The 23,349-nt window shown below is 36.8% G+C and overlaps 2 protein-coding genes across 3 annotated transcripts; both read left to right on the plus strand.

Moving 5' to 3' along the window:
* hnrnpl2 (heterogeneous nuclear ribonucleoprotein L2) lies at positions 1–12,069 on the plus strand. 2 transcript variants are annotated; one of them, XM_056473363.1, is made up of 13 exons: positions 1–122; positions 682–800; positions 905–1,142; positions 1,255–1,340; positions 1,536–1,632; positions 3,055–3,127; positions 6,349–6,417; positions 6,638–6,891; positions 7,112–7,233; positions 7,502–7,703; positions 7,786–7,843; positions 8,434–8,538; positions 11,674–12,069. In XM_056473363.1, the coding sequence occupies exons 1-13, from the start codon at positions 36–38 to the stop codon at positions 11,730–11,732; spliced, it is 1,569 nt and encodes a 522-aa protein (XP_056329338.1). In that variant the 5' UTR covers positions 1–35; the 3' UTR covers positions 11,733–12,069. The 2 variants fall into 2 exon arrangements, with proteins under 2 accessions (XP_056329338.1, XP_056329339.1); XM_056473364.1 differs by lacking the exon at positions 6,349–6,417.
* A 3,713-nt stretch (positions 12,070–15,782) lies between these two features.
* chchd2 (coiled-coil-helix-coiled-coil-helix domain containing 2) lies at positions 15,783–23,245 on the plus strand. Its single transcript, XM_056473622.1, has 4 exons — positions 15,783–15,965; positions 18,210–18,465; positions 22,535–22,721; positions 22,926–23,245. Exons 1-4 carry the CDS (start codon positions 15,919–15,921, stop codon positions 22,934–22,936), a joined length of 501 nt encoding a protein of 166 aa, XP_056329597.1. The 5' UTR covers positions 15,783–15,918; the 3' UTR covers positions 22,937–23,245.
* Positions 23,246–23,349: the final 104 nt, after the last annotated feature.

Genomic DNA, 23,349 nt, shown 5'->3' on the forward strand with positions numbered 1-23,349 from the left:
TTCATTTTGATACGCGTGAATCGTAACGGGACAACATGGCGACACAAACGGCTCGCTTTTACAGTGAAGGCGGCAGAGCTACAAAACGCCAAAAAACGGAAAACGAAGGGGGAATGGCAACCGTAAGATTTAACATTTGCTTATATACTACACGGTATTTATTACGGACCTTAACTGGCGTAGTTCTGGTAAGCTAGCTAAAATTGCGCTAGTTAGCCAAGCAGCTAACCAAACAATTGTGCCAAACCATATTTGTTTTGCGTCAAAAGCATGATAAAAACGCACATATGAAAACGTAAATGTATTTAGTTAGAAACACTTGAATTATTCTGAAATATACGTAATTACTACGCACGCAGTTGCGTGATCAGCTTCTGAATGAATGGATGCACGCGACCGCCATTACGTTGGATGTAAAAAAAACGCTAACGTTACCTCACAATACTTAAAAAAATTGCACGAGTGTGGAACGACTTTGTATTAGTACAACATTAACAATTAATTCAAATGGACTTTAGAAACTGTAGGCAAATACACGCTAAAAACGCTAAACAATTTATGTTAACGTTACACACGTTACAAACACAACGTGCAATGTTAAGGTTATGCCTCGTCATAAGTTTTGTATGAATATTTAGTTATAAGTTCACTAAACTAACATCATTTTTTTATCTTTTATAGGAAGGCTATACTGACCCACATAAGACTCTCCCCTCTCTTGTGGTCCATGTCCGAGGTTTAGTAGATGGAGTTTTGGAGTCAGACATTGTTGAAGCCCTCCAAGAGTTTGGAACCATCAGGTAATTTGCGTAGTATTTTTTTCCTTTTTACACGGGTAGCACTGTGCCATGATTCTGTCCGTTGAGAAATACATTATGGCTCATTAATTTCAATTTTCCTGCAGTTATGTTGTACTCATGCCCAAGAAGCGCCAGGCCCTGGTTGAATATGAGGATATGAATGGGTCTTGCAACGCTGTTACTTATGCCAACGACAACCAGATCTACATTGCCGGACATCCTGCATTTGTAAACTACTCTACCAGTCAGAAGATTTCCAGGCCGGGGGACCCTGATGATGCCCGCAGTGTTAATAATGTTTTGCTTTTGACTATCATGAACCCCATTTATCCTATTACCTCGGTAATGCCTATAACCATTGTGTAATAATGAAGCTTTTGATTGTGTAACTTCTCTCCACACACACACACACACACACACACACTAACATTCTTCTTTTTTTTTTGCTCTACAGGATGTTCTCTATACGATTTGCAACAACTGTGGTCCTGTTCAAAGAATCGTCATCTTTAGGAAGAACGGAGTCCAGGCCATGGTGGAATATCCTTTACTGTTTCCGAATGCACATCGAAGCTTTTTGATAGATTCCTTCTGCTCAAAGACTTTCACTTATGATGCTAGAAACTATGAATGTTTACAATTGTTGTTTTTAAAGTTTCCTTAAAAATCTAACAATTTTGATTGCAAGTAGTTGCTGCGCAGAATATTACCCTTGTATTCCTTAATTCCTCACACATTTGATTCTGTTCAGAGCGCCCAAAGGGCCAAAGCCTCTCTCAATGGGGCTGATATATACTCCGGTTGTTGCACACTAAAGATAGAGTATGCCAAGGTAAGGTTCATGTGAATTCACTGGATGATCTTTTTAAAACAATTCTATTATAATTTTTACAGATGTCAATATCTTGGCTTATTAAAAATGTGCTTCAAAAATATAGATTAGAAATCTTAAAAGCAAGAGCACGTTTTACAACTCCCCGAGAGTAAAACAGTTTGGTTTTGATATTGTACAGGACCTGAAAACAGTCCCAAGCTTGGTAACTAGGTAACAATGCTGTGCAATACTATTGCCTGCTGCAGCCTTGGTACTGCAGCAAAGTTTTTAGATTATTATGCCAGAATGAAAGTACAGTTCATAGCCATATCGACCTAGAAAATAGCAGCTTTTCATTTTCAGTCCGTCTTAGTACTCGATCTAACTCTAAGTAAAATTTAAGCTATAAATATGAAAATAAGCAACTTTTTGTTTTTTATTTTGATCGGATGCTAATGGTCTAATCTGACTAAATGATTTTTGCTAAGCTGGAGATCAACTGAATGGATTAAAAAATGGTAACATTTTACTTTCTAGTGGACTTTTGAAAAATGTTTTAATTATGATTGAACAGTATATTGACAGCAAGTAAAGTGGGAGACGGGCGGGTTGGGATAGGTTCGTGAAATGGGACCTGAACTTGGGATGCCTGAAATGCAGTTGCATTATTTGTCTGTGCGCTGACCCCGCTAGAATTATTTTTTTATTTTGTCACCCAGCACAGCTGCATTGGTCATTTTCACAAACAAATCACAGTGTCTCATATTTGGTTGTGTGAATAGCAAATCTAGGGCTGTCAATTAAATGTGTTAAATCAAATCAGTTGTTAAAAATGAACACCCTAACAGTTTCTTAGCATAGTTAACAGTTTAACAAGTACTAAAATTTCATGTTTTAGCCACAATTTTTTTGGTGTTTGACAGTTTGGCCAAAAAAAATTACCTGTAGATCAGCATGAGCTATGTTTTGTAATATGTATTTTTTGCTTTTCTCATTTCACACAATAATGGCTTTGAAATGTTCTCATCGTTTGCATCATTACTCTGACGAATCTAATGTGAGATTACATAACAATTAATTAAATGAAAATTATATAGTTTGAGTTTTAATTTTAACTGTTTTATTTTAGCTTTGTGCATTTTTTTTATTATCAACTTAAACACGGGTAAATTTATAGTTAGGAAAACACAACATTTTGTAATTCTTCTTAGAAGTAGCTTTATTTGGACAGTAAGTGTCAGATTCAGAAGTGTGATGGCTCTAATTATGTCTTTCCAGAATCTTCTCTCAGTTGAGGAGAATTATTACATTGTGTCATAAATGAAAATTGTCTGCGCTGTGAAAAGAGTTGTAAATATTTGGCTAAAAACACAACAAATAATAGCTACTGAATATGTCAGAAATAAAAAGTGAATAAAACTGTTTGTTTTGTGCTTTAAGCCAACACGCCTTAATGTGTTCAAGAATGACCAGGACACATGGGACTACACCAATCCGAGCCTGGGCACTCAAGGTACTGTTAACCTTACTTCCGCTTTAACATTTCTCAGCGCCCTTACTGCCACTGTGACGGAAATAAGCGGGTGGGCTTGGGGAATCCTAGAACCGCAACAATAAATCCGCTGTTTCACCTCCCCTGTGCTAAGTGTTAGGCATACCAGCATCTACACAACATGTTGTGTTTGTTTTCGTGACTCTGAGGGGGAGGTCAAATCGTAACACTCTGATCAAACTAAGGCTTCCTCAGAATGTTATCCTGCTGATATCTTGCAGACTTCCTTTTCCAGCAAAGCCTGTCACATGTAGTGTGAGGGGCAAGTGGCTTATTGGGAAAGCACCATCGACCTGGCCTTATCCGTGGTCAATTCTGATATCTTTTGAAATCAATGGACTTGATTTAGTTTTTCTGGATTTATTGGAGCAGAAGGTGTTTAAACAATAAGAGTCGTAAGGTGTGGTGTATTGTTCTATTGGAATAAAATGAATTGTTTGCCAAAAATATCCAATTAAAAGTACAGTTCTGATTTCATGTTGACTTTAGGACCGCACTATGTGATTTTGGCCGAAAGTATAATTGGTGTGCCTAAAGAATTGCTGTCACAAACAAATTGCAGTTTGCCGAACAAAAGACCTTTTGACTGAACAGTCCATTGGTGCTTACTCTGGCCATTTGCTCCTCATATTCACACAGTACATTTAAAGCTCAATATGAAATCACTGACCCTTCCAGAATATCAAGTACAACAACAGAACACTCAGTACACCTGGACACTGGGGGATGTTTCCTAGTTTTCACTGAAGACACAGGTTCCTCAAACTTCCAACACCGTATACTCAACAAACTTCTTCTTGTACCTGCGAGAGTACTTCTCCAGATGGACAGACACTCATTTTACTCTTGTGAAACCGCAAGACATCATGACAAACACCTGATCATGCAACATTTAGTACTCCTCACCTCCTACTGCAATGACACTACCATCGAAGACATTGTTCCTGTTGTATGGCATTACACATTGAAGGATTTGTGGGTGCAAGTAGTTATGGCCCACACACCCATTCAACTGTCATCCCGTTGTTTCTTACGGGTCAAGAACAAGACACACTCCACTGTGACACCTCACTGCTAACAAGGGGTGTTTTTGACACGCATCCTCAAGTGACACAACAACACAATGCAAACAGATCTCCTCGCCTCATTCATGTCAAACTGTTGGCGTCAGACAGCGTCAAACAGCCTTCTACAAACCTGCCGGTCTTTCTGTGGGCTATGTCGTCTTTCTTTCACCGTGCCAATCCATACAACACAAACATGCCTGACTCTTCACTCGTCAACAGCTGACGACACTAAACCACTCGAGACACCGAAGACACTGCAGACAACATTGAGCAGACGCACTGACATGCAGACAGCCCAACACGTCAAGTGTTTTCACTCAGTTACGCAGTCGAATTCTGCCCTGGAGGCTGGTGTTTCAGATGCGCTCTCTTTCCCCAACTTGTGTCCTACTCTTTACTATTCCTGCTCTGTCTGTCAATATGTGAAGTTTTCCCTTTTTTTTCCCCCTCCTAGTCATATGACTACTGTGTAACACCTTCCGTATGATGCAGGTTGGCTTTGTGTCTCTTGTGGAAGTGCCAGTCAGTCTGAATTGGGCTTAAATTGCTCCAGCTTTTCAACCTCCATAAGAAGACAGGCATTGAAATGAAATAAGGACTGTACACGTGCATCAGTGGGGCTTTGAAACCTATCTGAATCTGGAAGAGTGCTTGTGAATCAGTGGGATGGACAGAAATGGAAAGTTCTTAAGTGCGGTATGGAGAAGAGAGTGTCATGAAGACATCGCTCAACGGTGGCTAATTTACAGCATGTTCTACTTGCCCCGTCCTTCAACCCCCAACCCTTGCGTTTGTACTGTAAGTAACCCCAAGCTTCTGTTGTCTTGGAGTGATCTAATCATAGTGTAATGTTTCAGTGGGGTGTGTGAACAAATGTTTGACTAACTTGACTTTTTTTTCTTTAGTGGAGTGTTTTTTTATTGCTTAAAATAGATTAGCAAGGTGCTTTTAAAATGTTTATTTTGGGGGGTGAGAGTTTGTGGTCAGTGCTAATTACTTATTTAGTTGGTTGGTTTGACAACACTAGCACAGCCAATAAAGAAATGGATACAATAAACAAGAGCGAGAAGTTCCAAGTCATAGAGAGGAGTCATGCAGACACTGGACAACTGTTTTTTGAGTGCCTGTTTGTGCAAATGTTGAAATATATTTTTAAAGTCCATGTATGTATTGGTGAATGCAACATTTTTCAAAACAAGAGTATGCTTCTGATTGAGGGACAAGATACTGACCTTTCTAATCAAATTGAGTTTTAAAATGGCTAAATAGCCTGTATACCCTGATTCAATACAAACTAGATTATACAAACCAAAATCACAATTTTAGTTTTGCATGGTTTCTCAATTATCTTGAGTTTCGTTTGGCATATTCTCATCTTTTCAGTTCAGCTTTTGACAAGCCAAATTATGAAAGTTATGGTGCCCTTAACATTTCAGTTTCTGGATAAGTAACATTTAGTTGTATAGAAATGTCCATGAACTTTTCACTGTGTGGACCTGAGCAGATGCTGATGGTAACGGGGGCATGCAATAACATTGGATTGTTATAAGCTTGATGGTGCAAGAAAAGCCTTTGTTTATTAACCAGTTGACCATAATTTGAGTTGGGTCATAATTAATAAGTGGATCTCAAATAGCCTGTCAAAATGTACCGTTTCGCCCTAAAATAAAACTGTCATCTTTGAAAGAAAATCACTCTTTTGGAAATGGTAATTAATATTTTAGGCATTGTGAGGCATTTCAATCCTACCTTAAGTACAGTATTAATTTCTGCAATACAAGTAATTCAGAGATGCTAAAATACATCAAATGTTTTTATAATATGATGTTTTTGTTGACTTAAAGTAACTTGTTTTAAATTGTTTGTGCCGTAGTAAAATGTTAGTCTTTGACAGTAAAATATTAAGAAAATGCTTGATGTCTCTTAATATTAATAATATCACCTCTATTTCTGATATTCTGTGTGTCCCCTTTTTGCTGATCTTTAAACAAAGTCAGTGTCCTGGCCTGCCATCTCTTAGCAAACTCATCTTTCACCTCCTCTCTCCCCCCTCTCTCTCTCTTTTACCCCCTCCCCCTTTCTTTTCTTGACCTTCTTTCTTTTTTCACCTCTTAGATATGAACGCCAACCCCAACAAGCGCCAGAGGCAGCCGGCTCTGCTGGGAGACCACCCTCCAGAGTATGGTAAGGCTTGCGGGGGCACACGCGCTAACACATTTGCCTCATTTGCTCGCAAATCAGGGGAGTGAATGTTAAAGCGACAACAAGTTGGGGTGTACTTATCACAGTGGCAGCAAGATGGTGCTGTGTTGATGTTAAAACTTAACGTGAAGTGTATAACGTGTTTGTCCACCTGCAACTCCTCACCCCATGCGTTCTGTTCTTTTCGTTTGTGAATCCTCAGGTGGTTATCCCGGATACCCAGATGAGAGCTATGGCTATGAAAGCCGACGAATGGGACCTCCCATGAGTGCTCCAAGACGAGGTGGAGCCAGCCAGCGCTACAGCGGACAGTATGGTGGTCCTCCACCTCCACCTCCGGGGGAATATGGTGCACATGCAGACTCACCTGTGATCATGGTCTATGGTCTGGATCCCATAAAAATAAACGCTGACAGGGTCTTCAACATCTTCTGCCTTTATGGCAATGTGGAACGGGTATGTAGAACTGTTTTTGTTTCCAGCAATTCTGTAGGACCATTATTGCAGGATGTTCTGCTTTATGGCCTTTGAGATTAGCTCAGAAATTGATAATCGTCATTAATCGTTTTCATTTAGGATTTATGTTGACGTGCAGTGTTCTTTCAAGATTACCTATTCTGAGTCAGTTTCAATATGCAAACTTAGCTGGAAAGTCTTTTTTTTCCTCTAAATGTAGGTGAAATTCATGAAGAGCAAGCCTGGAGCTGCCATGGTGGAGATGGGAGACTGTTATGCAGTGGATCGTGCCATCTCACATCTCAACAACAATTTTCTGTTCAATCAGAAACTCAACTTATGGTATGTTCTGCCTGCGTTTTTTTTAACAATGCAATGCTCAGAACTTTACATTTTGGTTTAGTTTTCACTCCAAGCTGGTCCCGCAGCATGCTACCAGATTTAAAAAAAATTCTGGACATCCACTAGCACCCCATGTCTACATCTGCTATGAACAAACATGTTGGATGGACAGTGAATGGATTTGGGGAATATTTTATAGCACAGATCTCGCAATTTAGTCATTAAACGTTGTAATTTTTTAAAAATTTTATTTCTTTATTTGTTTCAGTGTATCTAAGCAGCAGGCCATAATGCCTGGTCAGTCATATGAGCTTGACGACGGCACCAACAGCTTCAAAGATTATCACGGCAGCAGAAATAACCGCTTCACTTCTCCAGAGCAGGCTGCTAAGAACCGCATTCAGCACCCCAGCAATGTCCTCCATTTTTTCAACGCAGTCCCTGAAGCTACACCAGAAATGTTCACCAGGGTCAGTTCACATCAGAGAAATGACCTAATTGGTCAAATGATGTTATTTGATGTGTGCATTTACAAATTTTGTCCATTTTCAGCTCTGTGAAGAACTTGATGTTAAGAACCCCTCCAATATCAAAATCTTTGTAGCCAAAGGTATGTGATTTTAAGATATGTACAAGTATTGAACATGTCACCTTTTTCTCAGAAAATATATTTCTAAAGGTTCTGTTAACTTGAAATTTTCACCGGATGTTGGTAGCAACCAAAGAAATGCATATATGCGAACAAAACTAGTTATTTTACAAAGGTTGTGTGGAATAAAATGAAATGTCAGAGGGGAAAAGTATTGAACACATAAAGAAAGGGAGGTTTAGAAAGGCAGTGAAAGCCCAGACAGTAGCTGAAATCTCTCATTAATTATTCAGCAACCCTCTGCCCTTCATCATTGTAAATTAATTTGAGCTGCTTCAGTCCAACATCTTCATTAGCAGGATGATAAAATAAAATCAGGGTGGACATTTCAGCATGACAATAATCCAAAACACAGCCAAGGAAACTCTCAGTAGAATGGCCCAGCCAATCACCTGACTTGAACCCAATAGAAAGTACTAAATAAAGATCAGAACTGATAAACAAGACCCACTGAACCATCACGATTTTTACACTCTGTTGAAGTTTGTGGAAAAAAAAATCACTAAAATCTTTCTGTGCTTCTATTAATCCTGCTCTACTTTACTGAACAGGCAACTCACCAGACAGGAGCTCATCAGGGCTTCTGGAGTGGGAGTCTGTTAATGACGCCATGGAAGCCCTTGCTATGATGAACCATAACCAGATGAAGAACCCCAGTAAGTGATTTGTTTGATTTGCATACATTAGTTAACATTTAAGGTGGAGCAAAAATGGTTTTCAAAATTGTTCTGCACACACCAAGCCATTGCTCTGGCTAGTTGGTTTTTGATGTGTTCCCGAAGTTGCTTCTTGTTGGGTAAATATTGGATGAAGTTGGTCTGATTCAGCATGTAGTCAAGAATGGGTGTTGTTCAATAGTTTAAGCTGTGTGTGTGTTATTGCTGTTCCTTTTTTTAAAATATATTTTAAGGGAGATGTTTTAAAAGGTGTTTTTTGGAGGAGTTGTAGAATATTTGAAGAGTTCACATGCAAAAACCTCTAAATGCCATCAAAAATTAGCATTTTTTTCTCAGACGCCAATGTTTATGTAGAGTTATTTCATTTTAAAGACCTTTAAAATAGTGTATTCTCCATAAATTTGAAATTAATGAACCTAGACACAGGAGCCTGATAAAAATGGTCGTTTTTGAAGGAACTTTCAAACGGCTTTTAGAGGTTTTTGCATCTGAACTCTTCATTTATCACTGATCAAATTGAAAGATCTTTTTATGAGTGTTTGTATTTTTTTGTGCAATGCATAATCATTAAGAAACTTTTTTGATTGTAAATTATGTATTGAATACTTAGTACTAGACCTGCACTAAAATTGTAAGGTGCAAATTTTAAAAAGGTGTTTTTTTTTGTTGTTTTTTTTTTGCAAAAACTGTGATTTATTTTGCTTAATACTGTGGTGAGGGAGACTTAAAAAGCAGACAACTGTTACAGCAGAGCCCATTATTATTATATAACCCATATTTCACTTCTCTGGAGATGAAATGAAAGCAGTAAACTCGATCTCTGCTGATTTTTTTCTTTCTGTGTATGTGTGTGTGGACCTTTGACCTGCTTATGCCTTTGAGGTAACTCTTCCCCTCTCCTCTCTTAGCTGTTACACCGTATAAAATGCACGAATTAAGTTAACTGAACACTTTTAACAAATTTATGTGGATTGAACATAAAAAATAAGTTATCCCAATGAAATCCCAAGAATTGTGTTGTTTCAGCTCATTTTTTAGTATTAAGCAAAATAGTCGCAGTTTTTGCAATATTAAAAAATAGTAGTAGCAGTTTGATCGAGCAAAAAAAATAAATAATAATTTTTTTTTAGTCTACAGCGAATCTTATGGATCCACACATGAGTGTTACTCTGCAGTGCGAGTTCTCTCCATCGTGTCTATCATGGATCAGCTGTAAATAGACTAACATTAGTTAACCGCAGCTGTTTATCTGTATCCATGTCACTCATTGGTGAATAATGCCCGTATTTCCTGCTTATCAGACTATTTCATAACTGTATCAAGAGGCAATTCAATCATAATTTAATGTTAAAACAGCTAACATAACATCATTTATCATTATGTGGCTTTTTTTGGATTCTTGGAAGCTATAGAAATAAAAAATGTTAAACAAGAAATACATTGGGACCATTGTTTTTGTTTACGTCTCTCAAAATGGTCTATAACGCAGTTCACCTTTTGCTGCATCGCAGTTTTGCTGATTTTTTTTTAAATGCAATTTGACATGTTTTTTTTTTTTTTTTTTTACTGCGCATTGTGTTCTATATCCTGATTGGCTGAACACCATTGTCAATCAATCTTCTCTGTGTCTCCTGTACAGTACAGAATGCGTTCAGCTTGCCAGATTAACTTACATCTATGATCACTAGCAGTGTGAGTTCCAAGAAGCATGCAAAAAGGGTTGTAACTGTCCACAGCAAGACCATCGTAAAGGGAGTTGCACACCGGATGCACAACCATGCATTTTATAATTGTAAGCAGAGGTTTAAATCAGGGTACGCACACCGGTGCCGCAAGTCAGTGTGTGCAGTGCATCCGGTGTGTTTTAGGTTTGTGGACCAGTGAACATTACGCTGGATGACAACATTATCCGCTAAAAAGCTTTATGAACCTTTTGCTGACAATGATGAATGTTTGCTCTTGACAACTGGCTTTGATCTTTGGTTTCATTGTACTGGACTTATTTTTCTACAAAAGTTTGAACTTTGAGAATGTTTAAACGAGAGAAAAGTATGAAAATTTTAATGGCTGTCAGAAATTTGCATAAAGAGTGTAGTGAGGGCTTTTACAGCCATAAAACATTTTTAATAATAAAAGAATAAAGCTGACTACATTGCAGATTTCGCCTATTGCGGGTGATTTTTAGAAAGTAACTCCCTAACTCGCAATAACGTGGGACCACTGTACCAGGAAACATTTCCATTTTAGTTCTTCTGAACCTTCTATTCGTCAAAAAAGCTGAAAATATTGGCTCTCTTTAACCAAACATAAAATAAAAACAAACACATATAAACGCTAAAATCACATTGTTCTTAAATGTTTGTGTAAAGGTATGAATTGGTTATAATAGTGTTTTTTAAAAACGGTTTGTGAGGGAATTGCAGAAGGTTGTTAGTTTATGAAAGCTAATTATATTGATACATATATAAATACATATAGCTGCACATTAAATTAAAATAAATCTGAAAATGCAGTATTGCTCAAAGACTAGAGTATAATCAGAATGACAAACAACTAGCGGGTCAAAACCCGACTGAGCTGTCGCCTTGCATCTGCACCAAAAAGCTCCCTGTAAACACACACCAAATGAACAAAAGCCAACTGCAACGGCATGTCTTTCTGTACACATGGAGGGAAATGTCTGTGTTCTTGTTCACAACGGGAAACTGGAACTTCCAACCTGCTTGCTTGGAACTTCTTACCACAGAGGGATTCGCTTCTCCAAATATCTCTAATAATCTAATAATCCATATTTGTTTGAAAATATTTGAGAAATGTAGCAAAATTACAGCCGGCCTCTTTGTGTTTCACCTTGACTTGAATTGTTTATCTGCTACGTCACTTCACTGTCACACTCGCACTCTAATTCGTTCTGAAAAACCAAACAGAGTGCTCTCTTCAGCTGACACCGATTCCCCATGCTGAATCAGGCCAAAGACGCATCAAACCAACTAGCCGGACCGATACTATGCAGAAACTGCTATTTAATCTTATGAAAAAGAGAATGTGCACAGTATTAATACCTTGCTACTTTTAATAGTCCAAAATGGTACTAATGTTGTGCTTTCTCCACAGATGGTCCATACCCATTTACACTCAAGCTGTGTTTCTCCACTGCACAGCACGCAAACTAAACAACATCCTGTCCTCCACCGTCGCCATGTCATCACTTCACCTCCTGCTACTTTATTATCTTCATTTGTACGAGTGTGTATGCAGACGTGTTGCATTTATCTTATGTTGATTGAGTCGAGGCACAAACTGGGAGAGAAACTGACTGAACTCATTGTTTTTAATAGAAGACGAGAGTTTAAAAACGCTTTTGTACCAGTATTTCGGTTTTGTTATCTTTTTTTATTGCTTACCATGATTGACTGTTAGCTCTGTGCTCAGCACCTCTTTTTAGAAACATCCTCCTGTAAAGATTGCGTTCTTTTGTTTGGATTGTAAAATAAAATTAGTGATAATGGGTCTTTGTTGTGATTTTGCTTATGCAAGAGAGCAGATTGTGACTCATGTTTTTAAATGTTTTACATCACTTTTTTTCTTTTCTTTTTTCTATTCTCAAAAGCTGCCTGCAAGTTACTGCCTAGTGTATATTTGCTATCTGGAAAATAACATGTAATCGATTTAAATAAAGAAATAATCTGCCCATTCAACAATGGCTGATAATTTCAGGTCAACTTCATACGGCGATTTAAAAACAGTCTATCTAATGACTTGTCATTAGAAATTATCTTTCATATCAGGTTGATGTTTTCTGATAGTCCCAAAATCATGCTTGGAGCTCTCTAAAAGCTGTGAAGCCAGTAGAAAATAAGAGTTTTAAATACGCAAATGCGTGTTATGCATTTCAATTCAACCATTTATTAATGTCTAAGTTCAAGCGATGAATGATGTACTGTTTATTGCCATTTACATGGGCTGTGTAACATGGAGAATCATGATTTTTTTTTGTTCAATTATATTGTCTAATGTTATGTAGAGAAACCCAAATGTCCCTCATAGTAAAATGGCCATTTATACTGAGAAAAATAACAAGTGGATGAATTCAGTTGCCAAGCATGTATATTGAGTTTATTGTGGATTAAAACATCATGAAGGTATAAGAACTAGCAGGAAATCACACTTGGGCGAAAAAATACAGACACCTTAGCAGAAGAATTACTTAGTAACTCTTTAATTTGATGGTCCATTGGAGCATTTGTAGGCTGTCTGCTTAATATCTGTTTATCCAGACATTTAACTGACTATAAGAAACTTTGCAAGTACATGTCAACTTATACTAACCCCAACCTAACAGTCTACTTATAATCTATTGAGAATTAGTTTGCATCAGTGGTGTAAAATAAACTACAAATACTCAAATTACTGTAATTGAGTAGTTTTTCCCAGGAATTGTAATTTAAGGAGTAGTTTTAAAAACATGTACTTTTACTTTCCCTTGAGTACATTTTTACTGCAGTATTGGTACTTTCACTTCACTTCTTTCCTTCAACCTGCAGTCTATACTTTATTTTTACTTGTCTATGGAGATTTTAAAAATCAGTCCTGTGATTCCTGTCCAATCAAATCGCATCATAATGAACTACTTCAAGACATGGGTGATTTATAATTGCAGCAAACTGCAAGCAATAAAGATATCCAAAATATTTACATGCTTTGACTGTTTAGAGACTGTTTAGATGCATGTCTGATGACCAAAATGGCCTTAAACACCAGGCAGACATAGGATGTCAATGTGACAACAGATTGAAGTACCCCAACGTCATGGAAACTATTTTGTTTGGAAATGAAAATCGGGTTGACGTCAATGTCCAACGTTCAACCAAATATTAACGTCTAATGATGTAACAGATTGACGTTGTGTAGACATCACTATAACATCAATCAGATGTTGGATTTTGGTTGCTATACCTGATGAATAAATGTCAGTATTTGACGTCAATATGACGCTGGTTTAAGATGTTGGCTCGACGTTGGATTTTGGTCACTTTCAAACACAACATAAAATCAACCAAATATCAATGTCATTTGACGTTGTTATTGGACATCAAAATAAGATTGTCCTTAAATGCTGGCTAGACGTTGAATTTTGCTCACCTGACATCACAACCTAAATCTAACCTAATATTGACGTCTTATGACATCGTGTGCCTGCTGGGCAATAACTAGATGCACTACAGAATGTTACGGTTACACACATCCACAAATTATATGTAATTGCATCAGCTTTTTACAGCATAATTTTCTATTACTATTCTTGAGTACTTTAAAAAGGTATAATTAATAAATTTATAATTAATAAACAACAAAAATTCTTATTTTATTTGAAAAGTACTACATCCGGGCAGCACAGTGGGTAGCAAGAAGGTTGCTGGTTCGAGCCCCAGCTGGGTCAGTTTGCATTTCTGTGTGGAGTTTTGCATGTTCTCCCCATGTTTGTACGGGTTTCCTCTGGGTGCTCCGGTTTCCTCCACAGTCCAAAGACATGCGGTATAGGTGAATTGGATCAGCTAAATTGGCCAAAGTGTATGTGTGAATGCAAGTGTGTATTGGTGTTTCCTAGTGATGGGTTGCAGCTGGAAGGGAATCCACTGCATAAAACATGCTGGATGAGTTTGCGATTCATAGAGCTGTGGCGACCCCTGATTAAAGGAACTAAGCCAAAAAGAAAATGAATGAATTATGCCAAAATGCGTTTTCAAAGCTCTTCATATGATCTTTAAGGTGTTCAGTGTTTTGCTAGCAATATAGACTCAAAGACTCAACACCAAAAAGACGCGAGAGTGATTTACAAGAATCTGATTGTGGAAAGAATAATGTTGTGTATTTTCTAAAACAAAAATAAAATTAAACACCTCAGTTCTGCGATAAATCAAGGATGACACAGCAGCCTTAGTTAGAACTGTTTTAATAAAATGGGTGACTGAGGTCAACACAAAACAAGAAGCTTTTGATTTTATTAGAGATACCGTAGGCTACTAGACTACTCGACTGTTAGACCAGTGGTTCTCAAATTGTGGTACGTGTCACTAGTGGTACGCGGAGGAATCGCTGTATAATTAAAGAAAAAAAATGAACACACTTTTAAACCTTTGACGCATACGATAACACTGATGTGATCAGTAAATTGATTTTAATAGGCTAAACCTTTTATTTTCAATTTTCTAATGTTCGTTACGTATTCTATCATTTGAAGCTAATTTCCTCCCCATAATTGTAACGGTTGTTGGGGCCGTATCCCATATTTTTATATCCCGATGTTGACAGGTATGGTTTAATCAGTTGCTTTTCTGACACAAATAGCCTACACTAATGTGCAGTAAACAGATCTTATTTCTAATTTAAATAAAATCCAATTCATTCATTTTCTTTTCAGCTTAGTCCCTTTATTATTCTGGGGTCGCCACAGCGGAATGAACTGCCAACTTATCCAGCATATGTTTTACCCAGTGGATGCCCTTCCAGCTGCAACCCATCTCTGGGAAACATCCATTCACACTCATTCACTTAGACAATTAAGCCTCCCTACTGAAAAAAACAGCTTAAACCAGGCTGGTTGGCTGGTTTTAGCTGGTCAACCAGGCTGCTGTAGAGGGGTTTTGGCCACTTCCAGGCTGGTTTCCAGCCATTTCCAGCCTGGTCTTAGCTGGTCAGACTGGGAGATGGCCAGCTAAAACCAGCTTGACCAGCCTAGCCAGGCTGGGAGCCCAGCCAAAACCAGCTATGTCCAGCTTAAACCAGGCTGGTCAAGCTGGTTTTAGCTGGTCATTTTCAAGCCTGACCAGGCTGGAAATGGCTGGAAACCAGCCTGGAAATGGCCAAAACCCTTCTAAAACCAGGCTGGTCAACCAGTTAAAACCAGCCAACCAGCCTAGGCTGGTTTAGGCTGTTTTTTTTTCAGTAGGGCTACCCAATTCACCTGTGCCACATGTCTTTGGACTGTGGGGGAAACCGGAGCACCCCAACGCGAACACAAGGAGAACGTGCAAACTCCACACAGAAACGCCAACTGATCCAGCCGAGGCTCGAACCAGCGACCTTCTTGCTGTGAGGCTACTGCGCCACTGCGTCTCCCGTTTGAGAACCAGTGTTAGACAAGAACAATTCCATCCTCCAGAGCAGCAGGTGGCGGTAATTGAAAAAAAAAAAAGACTCATGAGCATGAGCGGAAGTTCACCGGCATGATGTAAGACGCTAGAAAGAGTTCCCCGGATAGTAAGTTGTGCGAAGGTCAGTAGCGTAAAAAGCAAGTAAGTTACTGTAGAATACAGTAGTCTTCGAATAATAATACTATTAAAATAATAAAAAATCAACATGCCGAGAGGAAGCCGAAGCAGAACTTCGAGGATGAGTCCTCCAAGGTGGGTTAAGGAGATGAGCATCATGAGCTACATAGTGCTAGTCATTATCCTGTGTCATTTACTCAACAAACATTCATGAACGTGAGTCTCATTATAGTGACAGTCTATTGTTTCTGAAGTCTGAGTTACCTTTGGTTATGTTAGTTATTATTAGAAAGTATAGTAGTGGTGATTGGAGAAGTGCGTATTGCATATTGAATATGAATTTACATCAACTTTGAATATTTTTAATATATGAATCTATGATATTGTGATAACATTTGACGTATTCACTGCTTGAAATGCCTTATATAGCATTTCGTGTAAATTAAAAACATTCTTCAGTGTAATTTTGTGTTTTGAATAGGAGCAATTCCAGCGTTATGGATGTGACATTTGCAGTAAAAATCTAAAACATAAATTCAGAGAGAAAGTATATGTTAACATTATATTGAAACATCTGTTCATATTTTCCAAATCAACTGACCACAGAGTTATGGGAAAAAAGTATACGAGTTTACAGTATACAACATACTTTGTAGAAATTCAGTGAATTAAACTGCACAATCTAAAAGAAATTATGCTAATCTAAAGGATAAGAGTTAACTCTCTATAGAATGAACATGTTTGGTGTTATTTTATTTAATAATTTTGCATCTATGAGGAAAAAGCATCTTTATGGATGTGACAGATGTGAAATTTCCAGTTGTGTGACTTTGGTAAATCAGATATTATTATTTGAAAACATTGACAGACATTTCTGAGTAATTCCAAAGACATTCAGACATTCCAAAGTGCTGTTTTGCTTGCACAAAAAAATTTCCGTATTTTGGTGAAAACGTCATTTCGTCAAATGTCAAAACATTTTTTTTTTCCATGGCGAGGTTGACATTTGCATGAAATTGCTCACAGTGATAAATCAGAAAAGTAAATAGGTGTAAAAAGTGATGTCTACTTTGTAGTATTTTTAATATGTAACCTTAAAACTGAGGAAGTTAACAGGGACAAAATAATCTGTTAAATCGTGTACTGATATGTGAAAATGCGTTTTTCTGTGACTAGGGCTGCATGATACTGGAATATATTTAATATTGTTGTTGAATATATTGAATATTATGATAATGAAATTTCTTACGATATAACATTTTCCTAGAAATTTTTTTATTAGTTTAGGCCCTCACGGAATCTGCGCGTGCAGATTTTTAGCCCATTATTAATTCTGTTTATTTACTTGTGTAAATGTGTGTAAATCTATATTTATTCAGTTTTTAAATTAATTACAGTAATATTATTGACTAATATGAAAATGTTCATCTGATTTATGTACAATGCAGTTTGGACTGTAATATTTTCTGTCTTTAAGTAGATCTATTATATGAGAGACTTGCTTTGTTTACCAAATAAAGTGGATCTAATTGGATTTGCATTTTAAACAGTAAATAAAAGATAAAAAGATATTATTTTTTTATTTCACATATTAAGGTTTTATTTATGATACTCCCAAAATAATTCCGCAGAAATCAGCAGATTTTTACCAAAATTCTCAGCAGTTTTAGCAAAAAACAGTCTGCAGATTCCGTCTGGCCCTGGTCATGTTTTAAAATCATTTAAAATAAACAGGTAAAATATATTTTTCAGATTAATTAATTCTAATAAAGCCTAAAAAAGGTGTAGAGGTGTGATCATTTAGTCTTTAAAATGATATGAATGAGTGAAAAGTGTTTATCACACATACTATGATAGTGATAATTTTGCGATATATTGTAACGTAATGCAGACATGTTGAAAGGGGTGGGATATATGAGGCAATAATCTTTTTATCTCGATTAATGTTTTTTCATAATCATAGGAGGCCAAAATCACATTTGAATTGTGATTCATTGCATAGCCTTAGTGCAATAGATCAGCAGTTTCTGAAATATTCAGACTCAAGTCACTTAAATCAACTTCCTTCCCCATTCTGATGCTCGGGTTGAACTGCAGCAGATGGCCTTGACCATGTTAGTGCGTTAGGTTGCTGCCATGTAATTGTCTGATTAGAAATTTGCGTTAACAAGCAGTTGGACAGGTGTACCTAATAAAGTGGCCGGTGAGTGTATATCATTGCATAAATTAATATTAAAATAGCATTTCTCTAGAAAGGTTTTTATATCATAAGAAACATCGCTGTCACAATGCTCAACATTTTCCCAGTGTCGTGCAACCCTACTCCAGACCATGTAAAAAAAAAAGTACAGGTTATTGATTCTTAATTTTTCTTTTTAGTTACTCACCAGCACCGATGGCTCGAGCAGCTCCTCCGCGGTCATACGCACCCGCTCCGGCTCCACCTCCACCTTCAGCGGTGGCTCCTCCTGCTGCTGCTGCTCCCCGTCAGCCGGGAATGTTCGCTCAGATGGCCTCCACTGCCGCGGGCGTTGCTGTCGGCTCTGCTGTCGGGCACACAATAGGTCATGCCATGACTGGCGGCTTTGGCGGAGGGGGAAATTCTGAAGCTGCCAGACCTGATGTGACCTATCAGGTAAACGCTATGGGATGGGTGCATTCATTTTACATTTATTCTTAATTAAAAAAAAACATATTAATTTATGTTTAGAAGATGAACGTAGGTCTCAGGGCATTGGAACGACATTAGGGTGGAGTAATTTATAAAATAATTTTCATTTTTGGACAAACGAACTATCTAACTATTTAACCGCTTACTATTTAACTTCTTAATAGGTGATAACAACTGACAATAGTTCATTCACAAATACTGCTTCATTCAATTAGTATATTTTGTTTACATTGAAATTCTAACACTAGGTTAAGCAATGATCATTTTGTCAGAACCTAGTAAATGAATGTTATTTTCTTTAGTCTGATGTTTTTATTTTATTAAGAGTTGTGGGTGTAGCATGTACTAAGTGTGGGAAGGACACAATTTTACTGTTTTTTTCTGACTCAAAATCCTGTCTACAAACATTGAATTCTTTTAAACTGGAGCATCCCATTATTATTGACATTTTTAACAAAGTAAATTAAGTACAGAGAACTTTTATAATCCCAGGACATGCTGGATTATTTGGAAATGAGCAAGTCGACAAAGCCGCCAAAACAGCCCTTACAGGAAAGCTAAAGGAGTGCGAAATCCCACCTTCAGATCTTAAGCCACTAATAAAAGGCTATATTCTAAAAGAAATGGCAAACAGAATGGGATCAGTGCTCAGAAAAGAAACTCTTTGAAATTCAGCCAGAAATAGAAAGAAAATCTAATTTATTTTTTACATCAAGACACAATGAGATTGTTTATAGAAGATGCCGCATTAGACACTGGAGACTCGCACATGAACATTTACTTAAAGGAGAAGAACCACCAAAATGTCAATATTGCAAAAGAAACCAAACTGTTAAACATATTCTTGTGGAATGCCCTATTTTTAATGTTATCAGACAACAATTTTTATCTGGACACACTTTAAATGAAATATTTTTAAATGTGAATCCTTCTAAAAATGTATAAATTTTTATCAAAAGTTAACCTTAAAAAGCTGTTTTAGATTTGTATCTTATATATTATCATTATTATTATTATTTATGTATTTTATCTTGTGTATTATTGTAATTGTTAGAATTATATATATATATATTTTATAACTATAGAAAAGTGGTATTTATAAAACGTGGTAAACTTGATCTGTTTTTTTTTGACATGACATAGCCAAAGAAGCTGACATGGCAACAAACTCAAAATCTCTCTCTCTCTCTCTCTCTCTCTCTCTCTCTCTCTCTCTCTCTCTCTCTCTCTCTCTCTCTCTCTCTCCTCTTCCTCTCTCTCTCTCTCGCTCTCTCTCTCTCTCTCTCTCTGTGTAATAGGTGTGGTCTGTACAAAGATAAATGCAAAAAATAACTATACACATGTCAGCACGATAACAACTGGCATTATCCTCAACATCACTGAGCATAAGTGAAACACTATAGCTCAATCAGTTAGCATGTTAGCATTTGACTAAGCCATTTAACAAATAGTATTGATCTGGCTGACATCTAATCCAGAGAAGTGATCATCTGGCTCGAAGGACCATTTATAGTGTGAGTCGCAGTCTCAATTTTAATAAAACTGTCAAAGGCTGCATTTACACTGCATGGTTCAAGTGACTCAATTCGGATTTTTTTTTCTCCCATGTGGCACAGATCAGATATGGCCCATGTACGTGTAAACAGGAAAAAAAAATCACATGGATTCCGATTTACTCAAATCAGATTCAGGCCTTGTTCATATGTGGAAATGTATCCGATATGCATCGGATCTGTGCCCTCGTGTCTGCAGTGTAAGCAGGTAGATCGGATTTTCACCTGTCAATGCGAGTCGCGCATCATTAAACACCATAGCGAATGACATTAACCTAGGCTCATTTCAGAACAGACTACAGCAGAGTCTCAAACCTTAAATCTCATGCACAAGGACTAAATACGCTTTTATATTGTCATGTAGCACAAGTATTTAAGTGTTAATGAAAGCGACATCCGCCACGTAACCAATATAAACTAATATAAAACTGTGGCATACATCACATGCATAAATCACGCCATGGACATTACATCAAGATGCCTACTGGTTTAAAAAGTCCTTGATTAAAGAAGATGGCCAAATGAGAACTTTTCTGTCATAAACTACCGTTACTACTTGTCAAAAAGGATTTTGAAAAATGAAACCCTGTGAACACATTAAATAGAGGAACAGGGAAACAGAGCAGAGCGCTGTTTTATTATCAGTTGTCAGTCAGCGCCTGCCCTTTTTTTCCTAGTCATTGCATCTTTGCCGTGGGCTGTGTAAATACAGTCAATCGGATACAAGTCACTTTTTAAAGTTGATGTAATCAGGTCTGCAAAAAATCGGAATTGACCATCAAGATCTGCAGTGTAAATGCAGCCAAAGATATAAAATACAAAGATATAAATTCTGAAGATCTACGAGGTAATAATACTCCACTGTGTTGTACCAAAACATGGACTACAACCAGAATCACTGTTTCCATTCAAATTCTTTTTCATTTTTCATCGCATGCTAAGTAATATGTATTTTGTACATGAAATATCACTTCAAGTGGCTTCAAGTGAAGTAGAGCTGGAAGAAATAAAAGGGAAGAAATCTTGCATATCTTTTTAAAATTGCAAGTTTATAACCACATTATTTGAGTCATGAACTTCAAATCATACAATTGTAGGTTAACTTGTCAATTCTCAACTCATCAATTGACGTTATTTATTTACAACTTGTAACTTGTACATAGAAAATAAGTTACAATTTTCAGAGAGCCTATAAACACTGCAGAAATTTAAGATATAGAAAGTCCAAAATTTAAGATCAAAAATTGCAAGACTTTTTTTTTAATCTACAGTTTTTATGTTTATTAGTCATTCTTATAATATTTTTGTCTAGTTGGACTCACTACATTACACAATAATAAATTTAACCAAACCGTAAAACTTTTAGAAAATCAAAATATAATTTGTATAGAATTTTAAGATATCAGTTTATTAGCAATTAAAATATTTTTGTCTATTGGACTTTCTAAATCGCTTCAGGATTTAAAAGAAACGCAATAATGAATTCAATTAAAGCCTAAAACTTCTGGAAATTTAAGCTCTATATATAGGTAAACATATAATTGCAAAAATTGATATGTGTTTATTGTTAATTATTTTAATATTTTTTTCTAGTTTGACTCGCTAAATAATTAAAGAATTTTCCTTTAAAATAACACAATAATGAAATCAACCAAACCCTAAAACTTCTAGAAATGTAAGATGTAATAAATGTAAAATTACAAGACCGCTATATCTATACAAGAAGTTATATCTGTTTACTTATCCTTTAAATACTTCAGTGTTGTTGGACTCGATAAATCATTTTAGGGATTTTTCTTTCAAAAAACACAATAATGAAATCAACCGAACACTAAAACCTCTTGAAATTCATGACAATTTGACAATTTTGAGTTGACATCTGTTTTTTTAGTAATTATCTATTTAGACTTGCTAAGTAATTTTAGGAGTTTTCCTTTAAAAAAATGCATTAATCAATTCATTCATTCATTTTCCTTTGGCTTACTCCCTTATTCATCAGTGGTCGCCACAGCGGAATGAACCGCCAACTATTGCGACATATGTTTTACACAGCGGATGCCCTTCCAGGTGCAACCCAGTACTAGGAAACACCCATACACTCACACACGTACACTTTGGCCTATTTAGTTTATTCAATTCACTGGTAGCACATGAAGGAAACCCATGCGCACATGGGGAGAGCATGCAAAATCCACACAGAAATGCCAACTGTCCCAGCCGGGACTCAAACCAGTGATCATCTTGCTGTGAGGTGACAGTGCCAACCACTTAGCCACTGTGTTGCCTATAATAAATTTAACCAACCATAAAACTTAATAAAAAAACACATTGCTCAACAATTTTTACAATGTATATTTCACTATTAGTGTTTATCTAAATATTGTGTCTTGTTGGGCTGGCTAAATAATTGTTGGAATTTTAAAATAAGGCAGTATAAAATCTTCAAAACACAAACCTCTTCGTCCTTAATGGTCTCACAGGAGCCGTACCAGGGTCAGGCCATGTACCCGCAGCAGCAGCAGCAGCCCATGTACCAGCAGGATCCGCAGCAGCAGAACCCATGTTCATATGAGATGAAGCAGTTCATCGAGTGTGCTCAGTCTCAGAGCGACCTCAAACTCTGCGAGGGATTCAGCGAAGTGCTTAAACAGTGCAGATTCTCCAATGGTTCGTACTTTGAACTTGTTAACATTTGAAAAGTTGCCCAATATACAACTTTTTTCTTATTCATGGACTAAAAAGTTGTCGCATTGTTGCAGTTTTATATAAATTATGTAGTCGATTTGTAGCAACATTTTTTGACACATTTTAAGGAACTGTTGTGTAAAACTGTGTATTGTTCTACACTAATATATATTTTTTTCTCCACAGGACTGTCATGAGGTTGGAATTAGAGACCTGAACACAATATTTCAAGCAATTTACTTCTGCTTGCTGTATCTTATTATGCAAATTTAAATTCTCTGTGTAAAATAAAAACAGCGTCACGGGGAAATGCTGTGTAACATGCCTGAAGCATAGTATTTAAGTATTTGGTGTAGATGACTGCAGCTTTCTGAATTTATTTTGTGATTGAGTTACTGTAGAGGAAATCACAGTGTGAATTTCTTCACAGGAGGTTCTTTGTCAGTTGTTAAATATTCCATTCAAATGATCGTGAAATGCAAATAAAAGAATCAGAATCATTTAAATGCCTTTTTACTCTCCTTTATACCAGTACATGTTCAAGAAATGTCAACCGTTGCTATTTATTTTATTAACAGTTAATCGGGGTTTCTACATGTTTCACCAAGTC

This window comes from Danio aesculapii, chromosome 15, assembly GCF_903798145.1.
Source record: "Danio aesculapii chromosome 15, fDanAes4.1, whole genome shotgun sequence".
Classification (NCBI taxonomy): Eukaryota; Metazoa; Chordata; class Actinopteri; order Cypriniformes; family Danionidae; genus Danio; species Danio aesculapii.